The sequence below is a fragment of the Panthera pardus genome, unplaced genomic scaffold (assembly GCF_024362965.1).
Source record: "Panthera pardus isolate Hobbes unplaced genomic scaffold, ASM2436296v1 HiC_scaffold_6, whole genome shotgun sequence".
Classification (NCBI taxonomy): Eukaryota; Metazoa; Chordata; class Mammalia; order Carnivora; family Felidae; genus Panthera; species Panthera pardus.
The window spans coordinates 141,431-167,652 of record NW_026526991.1 but is presented as its reverse complement, the minus strand read 5'-3'; the positions used below and the strand labels follow the sequence as shown (position 1 = coordinate 167,652).

Below are 26,222 nucleotides of genomic sequence, written 5' to 3'. Positions count from 1 at the left end.
CAGGCTCAGCTGACTGCCGCACCTCCTCGGCCCTCTTCAGCGGTTCTCTGGCTCCAGCTCCTGGAATCCCTACGCTTTCTCCCGGCCTGCCCAGCCCTCCAGAACCAGAAGGACCTTACCTTCAGAGACCATCAGGGTCAAACTGCCATTTACCCAGAAAAACGGGAGCGACTTTTCAGGGCGTCCTAGCAGGTCAAAAGCAGAGCCCCAGGCTTCTGACCCCAGGATCATTTACCTGCCCCGGTCCCCAAGCCAAAAGGTGGCTCTGCGGCCCAGCCCCGCCGGAGCCCCTCTCTCAGGGCCCTACCACGCACACAGATGACCCCCATGGCAGAGCCAACCCCGGTCTGGACGACCCTAGAGCGTATCAGAGGACCTCAGCCCGCCTCCAACCTGATTTCCCTTCCCCTTCACCTCCCTGTGTGCCCACACCCATGACCCAACTACCGAATCTGCCTGCTTCTGGTCGGTCAGTGAGTCTTGGCCTTTGCTTGGTTCTGATGCCTCAGGCTCCTCTGATCGGAACTGGAGGTAAGAAGGAACAAAGCTTAGCCCAGGTTATTCGCCAGGTTCCCTTCACATATCCACCTCCTTACCCGTCCATCCAACATCTATCTAGCACCCAACATCAATAGGTCCATGTATTGTCCATCCAACTGTCCAACGTCTACCTTACGTTCTCCACTCACTAACCCATCCAGCATCCATTATCCCACTCCTACATCCAGCCTCTATGTACCCATGGTCTACCCATCCATCCCGCAGCCAAGTATCCTTTCTCAACCCATACCACATCCATTCGCCACCCATCATCTGTATTCCACGTTTACCTATCCGCACACCATCCACCCATCCGTTCATGTTCCACTCGTGTTCATCCGTCAATCCATCCGTCGCCCCATCTATCATCCAAGCAAACATTATCTGTCCAACACCTGTTATCTGCTCCACCCCTCGCCCGTCTAACTTTCCATCCAGCGTCTTTTTATCATTTATCATATCTGTGTATCTGTCCATCACCCATTTACACATCCGCCGTCCATCATTCATCCATCATTCCCCCCCGCCCCCCCCCACCGCCAACCCACCCATCCTCCATTTGTGTCTTGCAGGCACCGATCACTCAGCCATTGGGGCTGAGCTCCTCCCGTGTGTCTGGCCAGGGGCTAGAAGTGCAGAGATAAAGTAGGCACAGCCCCGGCCCTCATGCAGTTCATCTCTCTTAAGGAGGAATGACGGCTGAGTGTGGCCAGATGGAGGGCAGCAGGACCACCAAGCCCAGAAGAGGAACATTACCAACCCCGAGGTGGGGTGGCTGTTCGGGGAGGGGACCTCAGAACAGGGCACCTGATCTAAGACCTGAACGACGAGCAAGTGTCTGGTGAGTGAAGAGAGGGAAGGGAAGAGCATCGTAGGCAATGGGAACAGCATGTGCAAAGGCGGGGAGATGCCCCTGGAGAGCTCTGCAGCCGGCTCAGTAAAGTAGAGAGCAAATCTGGGCCAGAAGGAAGGCCAGGAGGAAGCCATGCCAAGGATTTTCATAGAGGGTGGCCAACTGGAGCCCCAGTGAAAGCAGCTTCTTGGGTCGGGGGGCTCCAAGCCCCCCAGCCCCGCTTTGACCAGGAGGGTAGGACCAAGCTGGTTCATCTCTGCAAATCTCGGGTCTGTGCATTGAGTTGACTAGAGAATAGACTGATAAAAGCCTCAGGGAAATACAGGGGAGGGGGCTCCCCAGTATGGCCATGGGCTCAGAGGCTTCACCAACATGGCCGTTAAAAGCGCGGGCTCTGGAGTTAAAGGTTTGATCTGATTTCTCACAACGTGTACATGTGTGACTTCCGGCAAATGGCGGACTAAGGCTGAGCCTCGGGTCAGGCTGAGGCACATAGATGGCAAAGCACGTCAAACACCAAGCCCAGGGCCCGGCACACTAGAAACCCTCCCCTGTCATCCAGGAGGGAGGCAGCATTGGGCTGCACATCAAGGAAGTGAGGGGGCTTGGATGAACGAGCAGGAGCCTCCATATCACGCCAGTGGGTACCTATGAGGGAAGAAGTTGGTCCCATTTTACAGGGTAAGACCAGGGCAAGAGAGGCCGGGTGCCCCAACCACACGCTGCATTCCCAGTGAGCTGAGGCCAGGTTGCCCGGCCTCGGCCTCCAGGACCCTCCCCACCCACCATCTTCAAGTAGACGCTCCCGGGCAGCACCAGAGTACCACCGACCCTGTGACCCTGCCCCTGAGCCAAGGAGGCAGGCAAGGGACTTGGTGAGCTCCTACTATGTGCCAGGCCCCAGGCCTGCACATAGTAGGCCCTCGTTTAACTAGCCTGTCTTAGCACTCAACTCAACCCAATGAGCATTTGTACAACCTCTTCTCTGTGCCCGAGAGAAGCTGTAGGGGCCAGAAAGGGGTAAGCAAAGCTGTCCTAAATTTGAGGAACTTAGAATACAGAAGGGAGGGACGCCCGGGTGCCTCAGTCAGTTGAGTGTCCGACTTCAGCTCAGGTCACGATCTCACCACTCATGAGTTCGAGCCCCGCATCGGGCTGTGTGCTGACAGCTCAGAGCCTGGAGCCAGCTTTGGATTCTGTGTCTCCCTCTCTCTCTCTGCCTCTCCCCCACTCGTGCTTTGTCTCTCTCTCTCTCAAAAATAAATAAAGATTAAAAAAAAAAAAAAAAAAGAATACAGCAGGAAAGTCAGGGGGACTCGACCACACTGGTTGCCGTCCCAGCCAGGGTCAGGTAAGAGCCATCAGAGGCAACACAAGCCAAGGACTGTGCAGCCAGGAAGGGAGAATGCCTGGTCAGAGCACCTTGCTTGAAGCGGTCCACCCCTGCCCCAGCCCTTACTAGCTGTATGATCTTAAGTGGCTTAACCTCTCTGAGTATCAGTTTCCTTATCTGTAAATAAACAGTGCCTTTCGAATCAGGTTGCTATGGAAATTGAATGAGGAAAACACCCACAGAACATTCAGACCGGGGCTTAGCATCTAGTAAATGCTGGTCAGTATCACTGCGGGGCGGCTGGAAAAGTTTTGGTCGGGAGGAGGGATTAGGGCTGAGCCTCGGAAGGTGTGCACTTGTCCGGCTGAGACTGACTTTCAGGCTGCCCCTTGGACGTGACACTGACTTACCTCCCACTCTGGCAAGCTGGGACCCTCTGCAGGGCTCCTGCTCCCCGGCTGGCCCATCTCCTCCAGACTAGCCATAGTCGAGGTCTCCGGTCCACGTGTCACTTTGGTCTTTGGCCACTGGGTGGAGACGTAGTCAGGGCTGGGTGGCTGGGCAGAGCTCTGGGGCCACGGCCCAGCTTTCTGTCCATTGACTAGGGTGGCCTCCACCCAGCCGTCAGGCTGGCCCTGTCGCTCTCGTTCCAGGGTACCGTTTGTGGCTGGGGAACCCACCTCTGGCCCCGAAGCCGTGGCCAGGGTACCCCCGTGTCCAGCCGGGTCCTGGCGGGGCAGCCGGGCCTGCAGGAGCTCCAGGAGGCCTTCCCAGTCTAGCCTGGGAAGACGGGAGGCGAGCGTCGACGCCTCCATGCGGGCCCAGGCCCCCTCTCGGAGTGCCCCGAGGAGGCCCACGAGGTCCCTCCAGTCAAGCTCGGGTCGCCTCTCAGGGCTATGCCGGTGTGGGCATGTTCCCTCAGCACCCCGGCCCGTGGTGGTGGGGGTCTCGGGGCCTACCCTGGAGCTCTCCGGGGGGCTCGTAGGCTGGTGAGGACACAGCTCTGGCAGGCTGCCCCAGCCTCTCTCCAGGTATCTGTGAGGGCCCTGGGCACCCGGAGACTCCTCCTGACTCTGCCGGCCCCCCGGAGGCTGTCTTGGGCCTGCCCGGCCACTTTCCAGAGATCTTTCTGGCCGCCGCTCCCTCTCAGGGGTCCGGGCTGATGTCCTCGGGGGCAGCGAGGACCCCTGGAGCCTCCGGTCCCCTTCAGGCCGCCTCTCGGGGCTCCTGGGATGAGGGGGCTCCGCTTGGCTCCGTCGGGCCGGTTCTGCCTGCTTCGCAAGGGGCTTGGTTACCTGAGGATAAGTGAGGGGGTGCGTGACGCTCCAGAACCCTGACGGGGTGGTCTCTCTCCAGTACAGGAAACTGGGGAGAGGCAGGCTGTGTCCTCACAGCAGGCTGGATGAAAGCGGGCCACAAAGCACCTAGGGTCTTTCCTCCCTGGGGGTGTGAGCTCTTCCCTTTCACCCAGTCTCCTCACTTTCAGAAAGAGATCTTCAAAATGCTTACTTTCCGGGCTCCCCCATGCCCCCCTCCCCGAGATATTGATTCCACCCTGGGCTAGCAGGTGCCGGAACTCCCACCACCAACACCCCACGCCACTGGGTCAGGCCCTGCTCTCTAAGAGTTTCTTTAAAAATCCAAATCCCCAGCGAGGAAGAGATAGCCCTTAGAGCTGGACTGATGCGTCTGAGGCTTTCCCTGAAAACTTTTCGAGATAGCAGGTGTCTAATGAAGGAAGGGGCCAGCACGGAAGGGCCCTCTTTAAGACAGTAACTTGGGGTCCTTCTCAATTTTGCTAAGAGCTGCTGGCTCTTTGGTCGGGGGAAGCTGGACACCCGCGATTGGGACTCTGATCGTTTCACAAAGGACCTCCCTTCTCGAACCGCCTGCCTGCCACCTGGGGGAGGGAAGAAGTGGTGGCCCACCTCTTGGGGGGGTGCAGGGGCCCGGGGCAGACTGGCAGTGCTCACCTCCCTGCTGAGGGCAGGGCTGGACTGTCTTCGGAGAAGCTGGCTCTGACCTTGGCTGGGCCGCTGCGACCGCCCCTCGTCCCAGGCCTGGAAGGCCCCCGGCGCCTCGGACTTCCTATGAGCAAATGCAGCCGCCCCTCTGAGGGCCCTTGGGACTGTCCCAGCATCCCGGCTCCTCTACTCCCGCCCCCAAGGGCGGCAGGAGATGTGGGAGATCCAGGGACCCTCCAGGAGCTGGTTGAAGGGCCTTAAGTAAGGGATGATCCTCTCAGGTTCTCAGTTTCCCCTTCTGAAAAATGAGGAGGGTCGACACCGCTCTAATCTACCCACCTCATGGGGTGAAGTGAGAGAAAGGGGTAAACACAGGTAGGGGGCTTCGCCTTGGTCTTGACTGCCTCCCGCCTCACTCAGGACCTCCTGTTTCTGACTCCCACCCCACCAGCAGTCCACCACTCACCCCTAGATAAAGGTTAGACGGGCCTTTGTGGGAATTAAGGTTTATTGAGCACCTACTGTGTACCAGGCACTGTGCGCACATGATCGGAACAGCAAACATTTATTGAGCACTTCCTATGTCCCAGGTGCCAAACACTTGACCACCCCACTTTGTCTCACACAACCCGTGAGGTGGGGGCGGGAGATACAGAGTGTAATGTGCCCCCACATCCCATCCTTTCTGCCCTTTTCCTGTCTACATGGTGAGTTTTGGATTTCCCAGACCCGTCTTTTTTTCCCCCTCCATAACCAAGAGGGTTCCGGCACTTAGCCTTGAACACTCCAGGCCATCTGAGCTGTCAGTAAAGGACCTCTTAGCAAGGTCAGAAGGAAGAAACATCCTCTACAATTCCAGAGAAGACCAACACAAACTGTCCACGCAAGTGGCACTTCTAAGGCACCTGGACTTCAGGCACGGTTGCCCAGTCCAATGAAGATAACCTCTAAGCTGTAAAAAGTCCCTGGTTTCAGTCCACCGTCTTGCTTAATAATTGGTAGCCACGCCTGTTAATATTTAACGTGACCTGAGAGGTAGGAACCAAACAGAATCTGGGCACACCTCTCCCCTCCCGTAGGTAAGGTCATCAAAACCAAAGACCCAACTACTCCGGTGGAACTTTATTTCAACAGGTCTGACTTCATCTAAATTGACCAAGGGAGCTAGGTCTCTAACGGCTGATGTGAGGGAAGCCTGAAAGAGACCAGTCGGTGCTAGGCCTCCCCCGAGCCAGCCAAAAGGGAAGGAGGGGGGACCTCTGCGCAGCCAGGCCTGCCTTCGGCCTGCCTCTGGCTTGGGAACTGCGCGGAAACTCCACGGACACTTTGGAGAGTAGAAAAAAATACATATATATGAATTTGGCATTTTGGGGGTGGTCTAACAGCTTTTCCAATGTCATTAGAACCAGACCCATAAAGTCCGTTGAGATTTTAGCAGCTCTTAGAAGGAGACTAACTCTGGGCGCCTGGGTGGCTCAGTCGATTAAGCGGCCGACTTCGGCTCGGGTCATGATCTCGCGGTCCGTGAGTTCGAGCCCCGCGTCAGGCTCTGTGCTGACTGCTCAGAGCCTGGAGCCTGTTTCAGATTCTGTGTCTCCCTCTCTCTGACCCTCCCCTGTTCATGCTCTGTCTCTCCCTGTCTCAAAAATAAATAAAACGTTAAAAGAAATTTAAAAAAAAAAAAAAAAAAAAAAAAGGAGACTGACTCACAGAAAACCAAAGTTCTCTTCCCTGGTGCAAGTGTTTCAGAGTTTGAGGGGGTGCCTGGTCAGCTTCCATTTTTAATCTATTTGAGGCGACGGGAGGCCCTTGCTCTGTGAGATCTGAGGTCGCAGAGTGAGTGTTCCACAGAACCAGGCGCTGGAGGCTCCGTGAAGCGAAAGCCCCAAACGTGACTGGGTTGGGGGGCATAACGGCGAAAAAAAAACTCAGGGCAGGGTGGACAGGTGGACCGGCCAATGTGCGCTTTCTCGAGTGGATGCACTGAATAAACTCCAGCGTGCTCAACAATGAGCCCTTCTGAGAAGTTTCCCCGCATGTGGATTTGAGACATGGGAGGAAAGGACTCCAGAAGATTCCGAGAAGCCAACAGAGACCCAGCCTTTGCGATGCTGAAGCAACAGTGTCCCCTTGGGCCATCAGTGTTGATGTGCCTACCCCAAGGGAGAGGCAAAGGAAACACGTTTCCCTTGGAAGCTTGGATGGGCTCCATTCTATTTCCAGAGAGTAGTAAAGGACAAGAGCCATCAAGTCTAGCAAATTCCATGAAGACTCTTTTGAATTCAAGAGATTACAAAATGCTTACATGATGCTAAGATAAGGGATTCCAAAGGCATCTAGGAGGGGTGTGTGTGTGTTAAGATATCAAGATATCAAGCCCAAACTCCTCATGTTTTAATGCGATAGCTTTTTTTTTTTTTTTTTTAACCAGTGCCAGACGATGTGGAAGATGTATAATAAGCAGAATGTGATAGCCCTTTAAGAGAAATCGTCCGGGCTCAGGTAGACAATGCTTGGACAGAATAGATGCTCAATAAATACATGGCGAACATATGGGAGAAAATAGAAGTATGGCTCCATAGCTAGCCACTCATAAATTTTGGTCTGTCCCTTACAGATACTGAAATAGGTTTTAAAGGCTCGTCTTCAGGGGACAAATGTTTTCCTATTTGGAAAAAGCGCCATACGAGAGGAAAAAATTAATTACGCAGTAGAGTTATAAAACGTTGATTAAAAAGCAAACAGTCTACTTCCCCAAAAGGTATACAATAAATATATGCAATTTTTTATATACCAACGATACTGCAATAAAGCCTTAAAAAGGTAAACAACTTCAAAGAGAGCAGAATAAAATGAATAGAAGTATCTGTGTAAAAATAATTGAATGTCAACAAAAGTACAAACACCTTCCAGACTTCTATTCTAAACACTTTGTCTGTCTCAAAGTTATCCCTGGAAGGAGGAGGAGGAGGAGGAGGAGGAGGAGGAGGAGGAGGAGGAGGAGGAAGAGGAGGAGGAGGAGGAGGAGGAGGAGGAGGAGGAGGAGGAGAAGGAGAAGGAGAAGAAGAAGAAAATTTAACTTTGGTTTAAAGACTTTAGTGTCCCTGCTGAGTTATCAGATCAAATCAAAGGTATGCAAAATGATATTGGACCAAAAACAGTCATCATAAGAAGACCAAAGACAAAGGGGGTTTTTAGGGCAGTTAAACTACTCTGTATATCACAATGGCGGATACACGCCATTATACATTTGTCCAAATCCATAGAATATACACCATGGAAAGTGAGCCCTGATGTAAACTCTGGACTTTGGGTGATAATGATGTATCAATGTAGCTTCATGGTTTCTAACAAATATTTCATGCTGGTGGGGGACGTGGAGAGTCCGGGAGGCTGTGTATGGGGGGAGGGGGGGGGGAACAGGGGCTAAATGGGAAATCTCTGTACTTTCCACTCAATACCGTGAACTTAAAACCGCTCTAGGGGCGCCTGGGTGGCTCAGTCGGTGAAGTGTCCGACTCTTGGTTTCAGCTCAGGTCATGATCTCAGGGTTTATGAGATCGAGCCCCACATCGGGCTCCATGCTGACAGTGCAGAGCCTGCTTGGGATTCTCTCTCTCCCTCAAAAATAAATAAACTTAAAAAAAAATTTTTTTTTTAAACTGCTCTAAAAAATTTCTTAATGTGTTTTTGAAAAAGGCCAAAGAAAGAATTACGCTAATGCCGGGGACCACAAAGGTTGTCACCTGGGTGCTAAATGGATAAAACTCACTGGAAAAGGAAATTTGAAGAGTAAGAGATATGGTTTCTCAAGTAGAGTCAAACCTAAGAGACAATATTGCCTAAAGGAAAACAAAGAGGAATTCTGGAATGCAAAATATTACCTGCTCCTAGGGTGATGGAAAGGTTCTAAAATTAGGTTGTGCGTGGCTGTGCAGCTCAGGCTTAGTTAAATACGCTGTAATTCATTGAATTATACGCTGTAAGTTTTGAGCCTCCCAGACCAACTTTTTGTTCTCTTGACCTTAACTAATGGCATTCCAGCCCCGATCCTTGAAAACTCGGAGGCTGGAACTGCTGGAGAAAGAAATCTCAGCCAGATCGGGAGGAAATGTTTCCATTCCCCGCTGCTGTGGCAAAGCGGACGGTGTGGGGCCATGAACCGCCCGCGCAGCACTCGGGAGGAGGAGACTCATAAAATACTTGGACTTGAGGCATTGTCGCCACGTCCCAGGAAAGCGACCTTTAACTTCTAAAAAATTTGTAATGCTGTGCGTTCTCTTATTTAAAATAGGTGGCTTTGGCCATTCGTTTTAAATTGACATCTCTCTGTTTTCTGAAACGCATGGGGACCCATGAGTTTCCTTTGTTAAAGCAGAAAAGAACCATGGCTAGTTTCTTCTCCCTCATGTAAGAAGGAAAAAATAAAATAAACCTATGATTCTGGATCAAGCAAAGGGTTTGAGAGTTAAACCTTATTTAAACTAAGGGTGCCCGGGTGGCTCAGTCAGTTAAGCGTCCAACTTTGGCAGGTCACGGGTTCGAGCCCCTCGTCAGGCTCTGTGCTGACAGCTCAGAGCCTGGAGCCTGCTTCTGATCCTGCGTCTCCCTCTCTCTCGGCCCCTCCCCTGCTCACGCTCTGTCTCTGTCTCTCTCTCTCTCTCTCTCAACAATAAAGAGAAACATAAAAAAAAAAAAAACCTTATTTAAATTAACATACTAACGTTCTCCCCATTTTACAGATGAGGAAACTGAGGCTCAGGTAGGTTAAATCACTTTACCAGATCCCATAGGCTGGGGAGTTAGATTTGACCCAGGATTTGACCCCCAGCCCGCCTGATCCTGGTCTATTGCTCTTAACCACTAGGCTACACATAGCATCACTTGGTTGTCAAACACACACACACACACACACACACACACACACACACACACACCTCTGAAAATGTGGAAACAGAGATGAAGTGACTTGCCCAAGGTCACACAGCCAGTAAGTGGCAGGGTGGGGGGTCTGAACCCTTTCCATCTGCCAACCTAAGCCTGTGAACCTTCCACCTGTCCTGCTGCCGAGCCTCCTCCCCATCCCGCCTGGCTGACCCCGCCCTGAGCTCACCTGCGCTCTTGCCCGAAGAGGCGCTCCACCTCTGCACGGCCAGGGCTGCGGGTACGGCCCCCGTTGCCGCACTGGGGGCCTGGCTCCCTCTGCGCCAGCCTCCTGGGCGGGGGCAGGTCGGCCAGCATGCTGTACTCCTCCCTCTCCAAGTTGTGCCTGGTCTCCCCAGGGGGCGCCGAGCCCCGGGAGCCCCCGGAGCTGCCCGGCGGAGGTGAGGATGCCAGGAGCGCTAGGTCACTGGGGGGGTGGCGGGGCGGGGAGGAGGCTTGAGGTGCATCCCGGTGTCCGATGCACACTTGGGGGGGCAGCACTGGGGAGCCATGCAGAGAGTCAGTGGAGGGGGCCAGGCTCTCCATACTAGTCCCTGGGGGATCCTGGAAGAAAAGGGAGGGCTCAGGGGCCTGGCGTGGTGGGGATGAGAAGGAGGGGGCATCCCGGTGCCCAATGCACACAGGGGTGGGGATGTGGGGGGGCTCGTGCAGAGAGTCTGTGGAGGGGACAAGGCTCTCAGTGCTGGCCCTGGGGAGATCCTGGAACAGGAGGGAGGGCTCTGGGGCCTGGCGCGGCGGGGAGGAGGCCCGGGGTGCATCACGGTACCCGATACATACAGGTGGGGGGAACTGAGGAGGATCATGCTGGGGGGACTGAGTCTCAGCATCTGATGTGTCTGGGAGGAAGGGAAAGGGATCAAACTGGGCGTGGCGGGGGGGTGAGGAGGCCCGGGGGGCATCCCGGTGTCCGATGCACACAGCTGGAGGTATATAGGGGGGGTTGTGTTGGGGTGATTCACTCTCAGATGCATGGGGGTCTGGGAAGAAAGGGAAGGGGTCATGTTGCAAATAGCGAGGAGGGGAAGAAGCTCGAGGAGCATCCCGATGCCCAATACACACAGAACATGGAGGCTGGGAGGGCTCAGAAGAGGTCTGGGGTGCCCCGCGGGTAGCAGGGTACAGAGGTGAAGAAGTCCGGGAGGCACTGTGGTGGCCCAGGTTATGGGAAGAGGAAGTGGCCCGGGGTGGTGGGCTATGCTGAGTAGATCCAGAGGAGGACAAGGGTGGGTCACGCTGCGCTGGCCTACTGGGAGATGAGGTCTGAGGCCTGTCCCCTTGGGTTGGCCGAAGGGCAATGGATGCCCAGGGGACCTCACTTTGCTTGGAGCGAGATGGGGAGGAGGTTCGGGGGCCTTCACTCTGGGTTGGGCGAAGGGGAAAGGAGGCCCAGGGGATATCTTTGTTAGTACGATGGGGAGAAGCATTCCGGGGATTGTTCCGTTGAGTGGAGCATCGAGGGGAGGAAGTTCCAGGGTTGTCCCGCCGAGAGGAAGATTGCGGGTAGTCTCGTTGACTAGAAGAGGTTCTGAGGTTGTTCCATTGGGTACAAGAGGTTTTAAGGTTGTCCTTTTGGGTAGAAGAGGTCCTGGGATTGTCCCGTTGGGCACAGGATGCCCTGGGGTTGTCCCGTGGAGTGGTTTTGTTGGGAGAGGAGGCTCTGGGGTTGTCCCGTTGGGTGGTTCTGTCGGGAGAGGAGGCTCTGGCGTTGTCCCGTTGGGCACAGGATGTTCTGGGGTTGTCCCGTGGAGTGGTTCTGTTGAGAGAGGAGGCTCTGGGATTGTCCCGTTGGGGACAGGATGTCCTGGGGTTGTCCCGTGGAGTGGTTCTGTTGGGAGAGGAGGCTCTGGGGTTGTCCCGTTGGGTGGTTCTGTTGGGAGAGGAGGCTCTGGGGTTGTCCCGTTGGGTGGTTCTGTTGGGAGAGGAGGCTCTGGGATTGTCCCGTTGGGCACACGATGTCCTGGGGTTGTCCCGTTGGGTGGTTCTGTTGGGAGAAGAGGCTCTGGGATTGTCCCGTTGGGCACACAATGTCCTGGGGTTGTCCCGTGGAGTGGTTCTGTTGGGAGAGGAGGCTCTGGGATTGTCCCGTTGGGCACACGATGTCCTGGGGTTGTCCCGTTGGGTGGTTCTGTTGGGAGAAGAGGCTCTGGGATTGTCCCGTTGGGCACACGATGTCCTGGGGTTGTCCCGTGGAGTGGTTCTGTTGGGAGAGGAGGCTCTGGGATTGTCCCGTTGGGCACAGGATGTCCTGGGGTTGTCCCGTGGAGTGGTTCTGTTGGGAGAGGACGCTCTGGCGTTGTCCCGTTGGGCACAGGATGTCCTGAGGTTGTCCCGTGGAGTGGTTCTGTTGGGAGAGGAGGCTCTGGGGTTATCCCGTTGGGCAAGTCTTGAAGGAGAGGATGCGCTGGGGGTGTTTTGCTGTGTGAAAGAGGTCCTGGGGTTGTCCCGTTGGGTGATTTGTGGGGGAGAGGAGGCTCGGGGGTTAGTGAGCTGCGTGGAAGCAGTCTGGATAGCGTCCCTTTGGGTAGAACGATGGAGAGAGGAAGCCTGGGGGGTGGCACTTCGAGGTCCGCTCTGTGGCGTCGCACAGGAAGCCTGGGTCAGCGCTGAGCGGTGCTGCTCCAAAAAGTATCCACTTTCTCCCCGGAGCTTGGCCCAGTGCTGACCAGCACTTCGGCTCCTGCTGCAGGTGTCTGGAGAGAGGAGATGAGTTTTTTGTTTTTAACACTGATTTATTTTTGAGAGAGAGAGACAGAGCGTGAGCAGGGGAGGAGCAGGGAGAGAGGGAGACCCAGAATCAGAAGCGGGCTCCAGGCTCCAAGCAGTCCGCGCAGAGCCCGACGCGGGGCTGGAACTCACGAACCGCGAGATCACGACCCAAGCGGGAGTCGGATGCTTAACAGACTGAGCCACCCAGGCGCCCCGAGAGGAGATGATGAAGGCAGAGCCCACAGCCCCTTCTTAGAGGCTCCGCTGTCCATACGAGGTGACTCCACCCCTGTAAATAAGGCAGATTGGAGGGGGCTTAGTGGCCCCTCTCAAGCTGAGGCTGGGATTTGAAATTGAAAACCCAGCCTGACTCAGTCAATGGGAGGTAGGCTCCAGGGCTGGAAAGGCACATGGCCTGCGGGTCCCGGAACAAATTCATAGAGAGCAGTTTTGGCAACAGCCCATGTAACCCCCGAGAGGGAGGTGGCAGGGTGCGTCCAGCAGCAGCCATCTAGCAACTTCCCTTTCCCTGTTCTACTCCTGCGGTTGGGTTCTGAGAAATTCCCCCATCTCTTCTAATGAGCCTCTTTCACTGTGATCGTTCTAGAAAGCTCCCGTTCCTTACACCCAGAGAGGCCCTTGCCCTAGAAGCTTCTGTCAGAGCTGCCATGAGGATGGGCTGGCCTTTTGTGAACCTGCAGCATTAGCCTCACCAGGGAGTTTGCTAGAAACGCAGAATCTCAGCCCCCTCACCCCCGCCCCGACCTGCCCTGGGCACCCTGCCCCGAATCTACTTTTAATAAGATTCCCAGGTGATTTGCATGCACATTACTGCATAAGCAGCCCTGGTCTAAGAGATTATTGTAACTGCCCTAAGCAGGCACCTCTTCACAACTCCCGTCCTCATGAAGGGGCCGCCATGACCTTGGTGTCACCCACCAGCCCCCTTATCCTTTGGTCATCCGGCATGGGGTGGCCGCCGGCTCTGTGCGTGTCCCCGGGCCGCTGCTTCATCAGGAGAGAAGCAAAGGGTACTGTGGCCTCATCTCGAAGGAACCACAACTGCTTTCATTAAAGGCCGTGCTTAAGATTGCCTCTCCTCCTGCTTGGGAAAGCTCTGTCTCTTTCCACACTTTCTGAGCTGCTGTCACCGAAGTCTGAATTTCCGGCGCCTAGCCAGGAGCCAGAACCACACAGAGAGCAGCGCTTAAATTTTTCGTTGTTGCCTGACGAACTGATGCCCCAACGTGTGTGCTGTGGGCCCCCAGGTTCATCGTCCCAATCAGGGAGATCCTTTCCAAAAGGAAACCTGGCTAGATCACTCACCCCTGCGTCCAAGGAGGGACCGAAAAGCCATCAGACTGGAGGAGACTGGGGAGACATGGAGACTAAATGCACTGTGGGTCCTGGATGGGACGGTAGGACCACAGAGGGACGGGAGTCGGAAAACAGGCGAATACAAATAAAGTCTATAGTTTTGACACTATAACGTCGCAATGTTGATTTCTTAATTTTGGTAACTATACTACGGCTCTAGAAGAATGTCAACATTAGGGGAACCAGGCAAGGGGTAGAACAGAAACTCTCTGTACGCTTTGCAACTCTTCTATAAATTTAAAATGATCTCAGGGGCGCCTGGGTGGCTCGGTGGGTTAAGCGTCCAACTTCGGCTCAGGTCATGATCTCGCGGTCTGTGAGTTCGAGCCCCGCGTTGGGCTCTGTGCTGACGGCTCAGAGCCTGGAGCCTGCTTCCGATTCTGTGTCTCCCTCTCTCTCTGTCCCTCCCCTGCTTGTGCGAACTTTCTCTCAAAAATAAATAAATAAACATTTAAAAAAAAAAAATTATCTGAGAATAAAAGACTGGAAAAACATCAGGGGCTCCCAACTGCATTTGAATTAAATTCCAGAGATTTCCCCTGGCTGGGCAAAGGCTCTGGCCGCCCCCACTGGCCTCCCAGTTCCATCTGGGGAGGGGCCTCGCCTTCTAGTTTTCCATTGTGTCTCCCGGGCTTAGGAAAAGTGCTAAGCACAGCAGAGGAGCTCAATGATACTGTGCTGCCACCCTCCAGCTCTGAGCGCCGCCTCCCACGCCGTGCCTGGGTGCTGGCTGAGATGGCGATTGTCACTCCTCTCGGTGCCTCCCAGCTGGGTCATCGCCCCCAACCTTGGCTTCTTCCCCTGCCCGCCCATCTCAAGAATCCCTTTCAGCCTGGCCCACCCAGGATCTGACTTCACTCCTGCAGCCCCACTCGTGCACACACTAGCCAAGCTCTACAGATGTCCTAGGGCACTGTGTCCTGTCTCTCAGCCAGCTGGGCGTTGGCTAATTCCTCCTGGGCCTCGGTGGGGGGGGGCCTGCCTGCAGTTTGGGAGCCTGCCGCGGGGAGGACAGTGGTGACTGACTTCGACCGAGCCGGTCACACAGTGAGTTTCGCCCACTCCACTGCCTCTGTGTTAGAAGCAAGAAAGCAAGGGGCGCCTGGGTGGCTCAGTCGGTTGAGCGTCCGACTTCGGCTCAGGTCACGATCTCGCGGTCCGTGAGTTTGAGCCCCGCGTCGGGCTCTGGGCTGATGGCTCAGAGCCTGGAGCCTGCTTCCGATTCTGTGTCTCCCTCTCTCTCTGCCCCTCCCCCGTTCATGCTCTGTCTCTGTCTCAAAAATGAATAAACGTTAAAAAAAAAAAAAAAAGAAGCAAGAAAGCAGGTATTTCGTACAAAATCCCACTTGCCTATCAGGCCACTCACATTCCCGGGAGGCAGTTGGCTCCCTGTGTTCCCTGTGAGATTACTTCTTCCCATGCACCCTCTCCCCAGTGCTGATAGGGCCAGGCAGTGGGGGTGGGGTGATGACAAGACCTGATTCATGTTTTTAAAAGATGGCTCCAGCTGCTGTGGGGAACGGGCGAAAGAGCGCTGGGCAGCAAAGCGGGGACTCTGGGGGGGCTCTGGCCACAGTCCCAGCGAGGGGCAGCGGTGGCTGGGCCAGCGAGTATTGCGCAGAAGACAAGAAGGGGACAGATCTGAGAGGTGTGTTTTCCAGGTGGCGCTAACCAGAGCTGCTGAGGATTGAATATAAAGGGTAAAGAAAAGAGAGAAATCGGGAAAACACACGATTTGGGGCCTGAGCTTCCAGCATGCTGGGGACGTGGAACAGACTGCAGGAAAACCAGGTTTGGAGGGAGGGGCAAGTTGTGGGTGGCCCCCCGCCCCCACGCGCTTCCTCTCCCCCCATCTCCCATGCTTCACACGCTCCCATCACCCACACTGGGTTCACAAGTCAGCGAGATGCTAACCAGTGCCATGGGCATCTGGGGGCTTGGCCTGCCGGGTAGCCTTTTCCCTTTATCTGCGCACAACGTCGCCCTGATTTCCTTTGGGCAATCTCTTCCCCTGCTCTTAGGCCATGAGGTGTGCACAGGGGTCTGACCCCATCCCTGATCACCAGGGCACGGGCACATGACCCATGCTGGGTCCCAGGGAGAACCCTTCCTGGGACATGAGCAACATCTATGGGAAGATGGCACCCTCTGTCTTGGGAGCTGATATACAGGTAGGCTACAGCCTGGTACTGATATTGCTGATTGTGCCCTGACTGCGGGAAGGTCTGGGGGAGAATGAAGGCAGCGCGGAAGGAAACAGAGCAGAGACCAGATTTCTGATAGTATTTGAACATCTGGATCCAGCCATGCCTGAAGTCACAAACCCCTAAACTTTTTACTTACGTGAGTCATTCCGTTTATGTGCAGCCAGTTTCTGTCAATTGCAACCTGATCCTAACCAACGAGTCGTGAGATGATGTATTTAAAGCAAGTAGCATGGGGGCGCTTGGGTGGCTCGGTCGCTTAAGCGTCCGACTTCGGCTCAGGTCTTGATCTCGCGGTCCGTGAGTTCGAGCCCCGCGTCAGGCTCTGTGCTGACAGCTGGGAGCCTGGAGCCTGCTTCGGATTCTGTGTCGCCCTCTCTCTCTACCCCTCCCCTGCTCGCACTCTGTCTCTGTCTCTGTCTCTCTCTCTCTCTCAAAAATAAATAAACGTTTAAAAATAATAATAAAAATAAACACAGCAGATGTATGGCACGCCATGGCCGCTCCTCAATTATATGGGAACTGTTACGATTACTCGGGTCACCAAAGTAAGCTGTGCCAGGGGACCCAGATGGCCAGGGAGATCTGGCCAGGCCTCAGGCCATCACCACACCTGTGGTCACGGGGACCAACCTGGCCTGGAAGGACTCACCTTCCTTTCTCTGGCCTGCGGTATCTCCTCCCGCAGGGGCCCGGGTGACGGGACACGGAACCCTTCGGGCACTGTCAGCTCTGGGCCCCTCCTGGGGCTTCCTTGGGATCATCACGGTGAGCTCGTCCCAGCTGGGAGCCTCTTCCTGCCTTTCAACAGTGTCCCAGTCCTGCCGGGGAAGGGAGGAAAAGCATATTTGGAGCCTTTGGGCCTGTGCCCCCAGCACGAGACGGGTAGAAGGAAGGGAAAGGCACCGACATTGAAACAGCACCTGCTGAATGCCCTGCACTGTGCTGGGCTCCTTAAGGCACGAACTTAGCTAACCTTCAATCAGCCCACGAGGTAGGCACGTATGCTGGTGCTCAGAACTCCGCCCAAAGTCACACAGCTGGGAAACAGTTGAGGTGGGAGGAGGACTTGAACCCAGGGCAGTTGGACTCCCTGCAGTGGCACAGCAGCCCCCAGTCCCCAGAGGCACTCCCAGGGTCCAGAGAGAAGAGAGGTCAAAGCCTCGCCCCTCCACTTCCCAGATAGGTAGCCTTAGGTAAGTTGCTTCCCTTCTCCAAGCCTCAGTTTTCTTGCCCCAAAATGGGGCCATAAAAGTCTCTACCTCTGAGCGGGTGGTGAGTCTTCTTGAGCCCACACCTGCCATCCCATTACTTCCCCTTGGAGGTCTCACAGATAGCCTGCCTTTTCTGCCCTGTGACAGCCCTTTGAGGGGTGAGTGCCCCCGGAAGCTCCCAGGCAGATGGCCCCCAGCCCTTCCCTGGGCCCCCCAGCCTGCTCCCTCTCCTCTGTCCCTCGGAGATCTATCCCAGGGCTGGTCATGGAATTCAGTGGTGTGTGACCAGGACAGGGCTCAGGACCAGTTCTGTCCGAGGTCTAGACAGCACGCCCGACATCCCGGCCCTCTGTGACCTTGAGAGTTTTGGGAAGGCTGACCCGGTTGGTGTTTCACCTGAAACTCCTTCTGTCTTTTCGCAACCAAGCCCCAGCCCCCTGGGCCCGCCCTGCAGAGACCCCGCACCCCTCCCAGGCGGTTGGTCCAGCTGGCTAAATCTCCAGAGGACCTTGGCCCGGCTCCCTGGTGTGAGAGGCTCAACCCTTGTCTGGAGTCGTGGGCGGGACCCCAGGGCTGGCACAGAGGGGCGATCGTGTCCCCAGCTTTTCATCCCCAGCTCACCACGGAGGACGAGTCGCTGGGATCATCAGGGGTGTTGCACTCAGGGCTGGAGCTGGTGCCGGAGTCAGGGCCTTCGTCGAAGCTGCCGCTCAGGGAGGAGGCCAGACCCTCCAGGTAGGGCACTGCCTCTTGTCCCTGGCTCCTGGGGGCGGCTGTGGGGCCCTCTGCAGAGGACCCTGCTGACGGGCCCCTGGGAGAAGAGACAGACCTATGACTTCTTCCCCCAAAAGTCATGGGAATTAGGGAGTGATACCCCCACCCAGGGACACACACACCTCACATCAGAGCAAAGGAGGGAGCTAACACCAAGGGCTCTCTGTGCTGGGCTCTTCACATGGACCGCCTCTTTCAGCTACAACAGTCTCCCTTTGAAACGTGTGTAATGATACCCATTGTACAGATGAAGACACTGAGGCTCAGAGAGGTCAAGGGACTGGCCAAGGTCACAGAGCTAGGAAGGGCTACAGCTGCATGGTCAAATGAGTCTGGGACATACCACACACTTCTCCTACCTCCCCTACCCCGAAGCCCAAGGCCCGCTAGCAAACTAAAGGTGCTGACAAGTCTTGCAAGAGAGATATTCAAATCTGTTCATCCCAGCCTTTCTGAAACATATTTGATGGCAGAGCTGGTTTTTGTTTTGTTTTTAAAATAATACCTCCCTGTGAGGAATGCATGTTCCCCAAGCAAAGCCAATCTGATTCAATTCCTCTTATTTCCTAAACAGGGAAACTGAGGCATGGAGGAGGGGAAACATTTGCCCATGCTCCCTTTGCCCATCAGCTGGAACCCAGGTTTCCGGACACTCAACCATGACCTCCCAAGGCACCTTGGCCTAAAGAGGGACTTCAGCTCAGGCCTGGGCGTGGAGGGAATCCCAGAGCCTGGAGCAGGTAGGTGGGTAGTAACAGGTGCCGCGCCCCGCCCCCGCCCCCCTCCAATGCTGACACTGTTTAATCTTTTAAAGCTGTGCAAAGGGAACCAGGAAATGTGAGCGGTGGGGGGCCATGCCCCCTGCGGGGTGGGTGCCTGGCAGCTCCATTCCCCAGAGCAAACTGAGCTAGGGCCCCAGGAACATGCCCACTGCCTGCCTATGCCCAGGCCGTGTGACCTGACCATATGACCCACGCCGGCAGCCAGCACAGACAGATCCTGCCATCGTGAAGGGGTGCAGGGTGGGGGCGGGTGAGAGCATCCTCCCCTCGGGAGCCCCTCCCCACGCCTGGGGCTCTACCCACCTCTCTGGCCCTGGCCCAAGGCCCAAGCCCACCACGGACTGGCAGCCGGAGGTCGAGGAACCGAGAGGACCCTCAGAGACAGGCAGGCGGCGAGGCAGGTCGCAGTAAGGCACCTCAGCACCTGGAGGGCTCCCCGGCTCCTGGGGCAGAGTTGGAGAGAGGAGGCAGCTCCTGGCCCACGTGGGGGTTCCCCTCCCCCCCACGCAGCCCCTCCCCCCACCAGGCCGGATGGAAGTGTCCAGGCATCTCCTCCTGGGATCTCAGGCTTCTCAAGGAGAGCTGTCCGTCAGGCTGGAAGCACCTCTTGGGACCCAAGCCGGGGGGGCTGGCGGAGATAGAGGGTGTGTGCACGCACATGTGTGTGGACAGGTATGTGTTTGCACAAAAGCCCGTGCGGGTGCGAGCGGGCCCACGTGCGTGCGTATGCAAGTCCGGGGAGTGGGTCCGCTAACACACGCGTTTGTGTTAAGTTCATTACTACATGCGTGTTGCTGCACGCGGACGTGTGTGTGCCGGAAGGTGGGAGGTAAACAAAGGGACACAAAAGCAGGGTGGGGTCTTCCGTAGCTGGAAAACAAGGGTGAGGAGGGGAGGGTGAGGACAAGGACCAGCCCGGCCTGGGGACTGAAGGCAATGGGAGAAAAAGGAAGTCTGAGGTCTGAGGAAGACCTTGGAGGAAGGAGAGACTTTCGGGGCTAAAGGAGGGGCAGGGGGCTCCGGGGGAGGGGGGGGCGGGCGGGAGGGTCCAGGCCCCAGGGGGGCGGGTGGGGCCCTGAGCCCAAGGCCCTTCTGTCCCTCTCTCTCGCCCTCAGCAGGGCCACACCTGCGAAGGCTGGTGCCGGGCTCACCCGGGGGGAACGGCCGCTCACCTCCGGGAAGGCCCCCCCATCCCTCCCCACCTCCCCGGGGTGGCGGGCCCTCCCTGGAGGTGGGAGACAGCGGCCACAGCACCCTGCACCCCGCCTCCTCTCAGGTTACCTGGGCGGCGGGCTCCGCTGGTGGCGGCTGGCGGCTGTCAGCACCCTCGTCCCCGGGGGGCTCCGGCTCAGGCCCCCACGCTGCCGCCCTCCCAGGCCTTGACTCTGGGCCGTGGTGGTGGCGGCGGCCGAGGCAGCGAAACCTTAGAGGGGCCGGCTGCGAGCAGGGGCCCCTCATTACTCTTTCATAAGCCGGGGCCCAGCCAAGAACAATGCGGGACATGAAACCACAGGAACCTGATCGCCGCCCGCTCACCTGAGAGCCGGGCGGGGCGGGGGCCTGGGCACGGGCTCCCCGGGGACCCCGGAGCTCAGCGCCCGGGGCCGAGGCCACAGCCTGGCCACGGTTCAGGGTGGGCAGAGACTGCCCCGGATTGCAAGAAAGCCACCCGCGGGCCCTGGGCAGCGCCCGGGAGTGGGGCCGGCGTATCTGTCGTGCCGTCCAAGCCAGAGGAGGCCCGTCTGGGTTCAGTTTCGCCCCCTGCCCCGGAGCCAGATTCTGATCAGAACTCAACAGCGGGAGGTGTCAGATCCACAGCCCAGCCTGGCGCCTTGGCCGCCCTGGGGACCTTGCCACATGAATGAGGAGGGAGCAGAAGCGCGGGGTACCAAAAAGGGGTCCAGCCCAGCTGGGCCCAAGCAGGACCCCCCCCCGCCTGTCATGGCACCTCCTCCCTGCTTTCACCCCCAGCCCCCGACACTACCCACTGTCCCCATGAGCGGTCCCAGTAGCCAGTCCCTGGCTCTGATTTCTGTCTGGCGGGTCAGCACGGGCTCTGGCCTCAGACAGACATCAGGCCCAATCCTGGCACCTCCATTTCCCAGCTGGGTGACCTCAGCTTGGTGGCTTCCCTCTCTGAGCCTGAGTTTCTCATCTCCAAAACCGGGGTGATAAAAGCACCCACCTCCTAGGGGTGTCACGAGAATTAAACGGGTTAATACTTGTAAAGGGCTTAGAACAGGACCTGGTCTGTACATCTTATGTATAATAAATAATGTAAAACCATTAAAGAGAATTTCATTAGTGTTAAATCAATAGGATGTTAAACACATTTAAGAATAAATACGCTGAGAAGCGCCTGGCTGGCTCAGTCAGAGAAGCATGTGACTCTTGTTCTCGGGGTTGTGAGTTCGAGCCCCACATGGGTGTAGAGGTTATTTAAATAAGTAAAACTTAAAAAAAAAAAAAAAAGAATAGGGGCGCCTGGGTGGCTCAATCGGTTAAGCGTCCGACTTCAGCTCAGGTCATGATCTCGCGTTCATGAGTTTGAGCCCCGCATCAGGGTCTCTGCTGACAGCTCAAGAGCCTGGAGTCTGCTCTGGATTCTGTGTCTCCCTCTCTCTCTGCCCCTCCCCTGCTCACACTCTGTCTCTCTCGCGCGCTCTCAAAAAAAAAATAAACATAAAAAAAAAAAGAATAAATACATTGAAAGAGATGTGTGTGCCTGGCAGACAGCAGGACCCTCCCACCTCCCTCCGTGCAGACCCTGGCCTTGACCTGGTGGCCCATGTGATATCCAGGGATAATCCCTCCCCCATCTCTCAGCCTATAGAAAGCTCAGCTGAGAGCAGAACACAGAGGCATCCAGGACCCAGGTTCCTAGGGGAGCTACAGTAAGCTTCAGGGAGAGGGTTGCCCTGGGACCTGGGGCCACTTCTGCATACTCTCGGGTAGCATAACGCCTGGCACCTTTTAAGCACCCGTTCAGTATGAACAGTGTGAACACGTGAGCTGGCCCCAGGTCTCAGCCCAGAAGTGGCTGGATTGACTCTAGAATGCGGACCTGTCTGTATCTAAGCTTCTCCTCCTGTTCCCACACGTGCCATCTCCCCAGCCCCTGGGGAAGGGCATGTGCCTCAGAGACAGACCCACGGGGCTTTCAGGCATGTTCCCTGAACTTGGGGCTGAGGGTAGAGAGCTGTTATTGGTGGTGTCAAGACAGGTAGAAAAGAATCCTCCAGATCGACTTCTCGGGTCGGGAAGGCGGGAGAGAGGAAACTGATGTGTATCGAATTAACCACACGTGACTCGGGCTACACAGTGCCAGATGCCCTGAGTGAGAACGCCCTGTTGTCCCGCTTTACCCATTAGGAGACTGGAGCCAGAGAGGGTAAGTGGCCCCAGGCCACACAGCAGGTAAAGGGCAAACCCAGGTTTGGAACTCTGGCTTGCCTGCTTTCAAAGCGGAACGGCAACTCCCTTATAATGGCCACCTCGTGGAGCCTGACGCCCTGCATAAACCGGCTGCCAGGCTTAAGAGGAGCCTCAGGATCCTCTGGGAATGATGGAGCCATGGGGGCGGGGGGAGGGGGGCGGAGGCAGGCGGGGTCAAGGCTGGAGGGGTCCGTGGAGCTTCACAGGTCCCCTGCTTCTCCTAGGGCTCTGGGTGTACGTGCAGCGGGGCTTGGCCTAAGACCACATGGGTTGCCAAGTGAGAAAACACATTCCCTTTCGCTCCTTCAATACCTTCAAGGAGAAAGTCTCCTGTGGGTGCTGGGGTGCCTTTAATGTCTCCCTAACACCCGCCGATCTCCCTTTGTAACAGAGAGACAGCAAGCTTCGGGCTCAGAACCGGCCTTCAGCCGACAAGACTCTCTAGTTAGAATTTAAAGACGTTTCAGATTTTTTTTTTCGTTCTTCCTTTTTAACCTTCTATATAAAGGATACGATCCTGGTTTTCTATTTATAGGGATGATATAAAGTTGTGTTTCAATATAAAGTTTAAAAGGGTGTTTATTTAAAGAACAATAAAGTAAGTACTAGATTGTATGAGGCTATGGCAAAAAAAAAAAAAAAAATCATAAAAGCAGGGGGAGAGTGACTCACATTTGGGAAACGTACTGTGGTCCCAGCACCTCGTGGAACAGACGGCAGAACCGGGGTTCTGCCCAGGAGGAAGGCCAGTGTCTGGGTTCGGCCGCAAGTGAGTGGCCCAGCCAGGGGCAATCCGTCATGAACATCCCCATCCCAGAACACCACACCCGCTCAGGAAAGCTGGCCTACCTGGCTCCTCGCTCTGTGGGCCTCCTCGGGGTGAAAGCAGTTTTGACAGCAACCCTGGGCAAGCACGTTGGCCTCAAAGTGTTCACAGGGGACAGTCCCAGCACCCCCCTCCATATTGGCTGAGTCAGGCCACGGCAGCTCCTGCGATCCGATGGTGGCCACCGGGAAGAAAGGGGGGCAGGCAAGGGCCAGGTAATTGGCTGGTGGACCACCCGGAACCCGGCCTCAGCTGCCCCTAGACAGACAAGGACCGAGGAAATAAGGTCATCCATCCATTCATTTATTCACTCAATAAACACTCCCGGGGCGCCTACGTGGCTCAGTCGGTTAAGCGTCAGACTTCAGCTCAGGTCATGATCTCACGGTTCGTGGGTTGGAGCCCCGCGTCGGGCTCTGTGCTGACAGCTCAGAGCCTGGAGCCCGCTTCGGATTCTGTGTCTCCCTCTCTCTGCTCCTCCCCCACCCACACTCTGTCTCCCTCTCTCAAAAATAAATAAACATTAAAAAAAAATTTTTTTAAACACTCCTGAAGCACCCACTAAGCACCAGGCACTCTGCCAAGCATTTAGACATGTGATTTCTAGTCATTACCGCAGCGTTGCTCAAAGTCTGTTCTAAGGACCCTGCATTAGACTCAGCCGAGCTGCTCATAAAATGCATATTCCCGGGGCACCTGTGACTCCTGATCACCGGGTTGTGAGTTCGAGCCCCATGTTGGGCACAGAGCTTACTTAAAAAAAAAAAAAAAAAAAATATATATATATATATATATATATATATATAAATAAAAAAAAATATATATATATATATATATATTTTTTTTTTTTTTTTTTTTTCCTCAGTGCCTCCCCAGATCCACCCAGTCAGAATCTCTTGGAGGTGTGAGGCCTGGGGTTGTGCGTTGTTAAAAAGTCTCTTAGGTGATTCAGTGCACCCTAAAGTTCGAGTGCCTTTTCTCACGGTTATCTTACATTGTAGATAAAGCCAATGCCAATTTAAGATGAGGCATCGAAGACTCACCAAGGGTCCATACCTTGTTCTAGGTCCCAGGAGCTGAACTGGTGCTGGGACAGAGCTCTCCCATGACAGAGCTGGGACAGAGCTGAGCACAGAGCTCTCCCATCTGGGGGAGGCCACTGAGAGCTCCAGTGCCACGCCCTGGGAGGGGGGAAGGGGAGATGCCCCCACGAGAGTGACTTGAAGATCCCTTCCTCACGCACACAGAGCCCCAGGAGGAGGGTGGGACAGAAGAGGAACCCATCTCCCCAAATCCCATGCACCTTGCGGTGCCCCCAGGTCACCAGCCCACACACCTGTCCTCACCTGGCAAGTTTCCTGCAAAGCCTACCAGGGGATAAAGCCTTGGTTGCCAATCTCAGCTGAGGGCTGCGGAATTTCTCATCCTCCCCTGGGGCAGCCAGGGCGAAGGTTCCTGGCTTCTCCACCATCAGACCTGGGGAGGTGGCAGGGCCCGTTGTGTATGTGTGTTTTGGAGGGGGGTACCCACTTGCCCCTCCATCCTTCTTGGGCCATCATCTCCCGGAGACGTCCCTTGCCCCAGTGGTGGAGGGGGCGCGAACCGGTTCCGCCCAGCTTGGGCGGTTCTTTCCTGGTCTGGCCATATAAAGGAGCATCGCCTGAGAAGGAATACGCCGCTCATCTTCCTGGGGGCGGATGGGGGCTCTGTTCCGTGTGCCCCTCACTGCTCCCGCTTCCTCCTCCTCCTTATTCCCAACCAACTGGCAGAATGCTCAAAAATGCACATTAGGTGTGGCTGTAACAATGGGAAACCTTCAGCGGACACTCATGCCCCACCCGGAGAATGGACTCCTGGACCTCTCCAGCGGGTCAGCCAGTCCCTCTCCGTATGCCTCGCCCCTCTCCCTTACCCCACCGGGCTCCTCTCCCCGCTCCCCTCCCCCGCTTCCGCAGCGCAGTACTACTGACCTCGGCTCGGGTTTCCACGCACAGGCGGTGCCCGGGTGGGATGCCGGGGTCACAGCTCCTATTTTAACAATGAATCAGAACGTTGCCCGGGAGGTGGACGAAGACCACTCCCCTGCCGCTCGCGCATAGGTTCTCTCTAGGCGCCTCATTTACATAAGGGCTGTGAGATTGGACCACCCGAGGGCAAGGGGCGGGGCGGAGGCGGGCGGCGCCCAGAAGCCTCCGAGCGCGGGACCGGCTGCACGTTTAGCCCGAGCTGCTGGGTCTGGGTTCCCAGGGGGCCCATCAGAGGGCTGGCACTTGGCAGGGCTGCCTCCCTCTGACCTCCTTCCCGTCGATGCATCCCCTCTACAGTTCCCTAGGCTGGTCTTGACCCAGATGTCGGGCTAGAAGACTTAAATTCTCTGTGCCTCACTTTTCTTACCTATAAAATGGGAAGGGTAGTAGTACCTGTGGGGATGAAATGAAACGCCCAGGCGTTTTCAGCCTCCATCTGCTCGCTTCCACTGACGTAGAACTCACTTACAAAATGCACAACTCTCTCTTTTTTTTAATCTCCCCCCTCCCCTTTTAAGCTAATATTTATTTTGCACTATGTGCCAGCTCCTATTCCAGAATCTTTACATTCATCAGGACACAGTAACCCAAAGGGCTAAGTACCAAGATCCTCATTTCACAGCAACTAAGGACAATTAACTTACCAGTGTCACACAGCTAGTCAGAGGCAGAGCCAAGACTAAAACCCTGGTGTGCCTGACGTCCTCTGACACCACAGAACATCTTCATTCACTAATTCACTCGGACATTCACATGTACCTGTGCTGGGCACTGGGGAGAGGGTAACATGAATCAAACGTGCCTCCTTCTGAGATGAGAAGCCCATTGACCCATGGAAGAGATAGCCCCTGAACTAGGGCATCCTGACCCAGGATGGAATGGGTGAAAACATAGTTTAGTAACAAGGATCACGAGTTTTCAGCTTGATCCCCATTACTGCGAGCAACACAGAGAGCAGGGAGACCGATGGTCAATATCGGACTCTAGCAACTCTTGGCTGTGTGCTCTTGAGAAAGTTACTTGACCACTCTGAGCCTGGGGTGGGTTAGACATCTGGTGTGAGTCTGAAGCTCAGGACAGGGCCCCGGGGTCTTTAGCCCCCCTCCGCCACCAAACAATAAAACCTGGAGCTAACTCACGGTCGCACTCCTGACAATTCAATTCATGAAATACTCAACAGAGCCCCTACCTTGTAGGTAGGTGGGGCTGAGGATACTTAGCAAAGAAAAGATTGAATCTTCTG

The 26,222-nt window shown here is 55.7% G+C and overlaps 1 protein-coding gene across 2 annotated transcripts in view; it reads right to left on the bottom strand.

Annotated features, from left to right (window-relative positions):
* Positions 1 to 24,430, bottom strand: part of TRIOBP (TRIO and F-actin binding protein) — a 52,032-nt gene extending 27,602 nt beyond the window's left edge. The window contains exons 1-10 of one of the 2 annotated variants that reach the window (XM_053895981.1): positions 24,299 to 24,430; positions 22,976 to 23,210; positions 18,995 to 19,134; positions 17,757 to 17,946; positions 16,574 to 16,742; positions 9,804 to 12,324; positions 4,700 to 4,814; positions 3,137 to 4,021; positions 1,089 to 1,166; positions 448 to 525 (exon numbers count right to left, since the gene is read on the bottom strand). In XM_053895981.1, coding sequence (XP_053751956.1) covers positions 448 to 525; positions 1,089 to 1,166; positions 3,137 to 4,021; positions 4,700 to 4,814; positions 9,804 to 12,324; positions 16,574 to 16,742; positions 17,757 to 17,946; positions 18,995 to 19,134; positions 22,976 to 23,089 — 4,290 coding nt within the window. In that variant the 5' untranslated portion in view covers positions 23,090 to 23,210; positions 24,299 to 24,430. Of the gene's footprint in view, positions 1 to 447; positions 526 to 1,088; positions 1,167 to 3,136; positions 4,022 to 4,699; positions 4,815 to 9,803; positions 12,325 to 16,573; positions 16,743 to 17,756; positions 17,947 to 18,994; positions 19,135 to 22,975; positions 23,211 to 24,298 lie in introns of those variants that run through there. The other variant, XM_053895979.1, reaches the window with a different exon arrangement.
* Between the last annotated feature and the right edge of the window lie 1,792 nt (positions 24,431 to 26,222).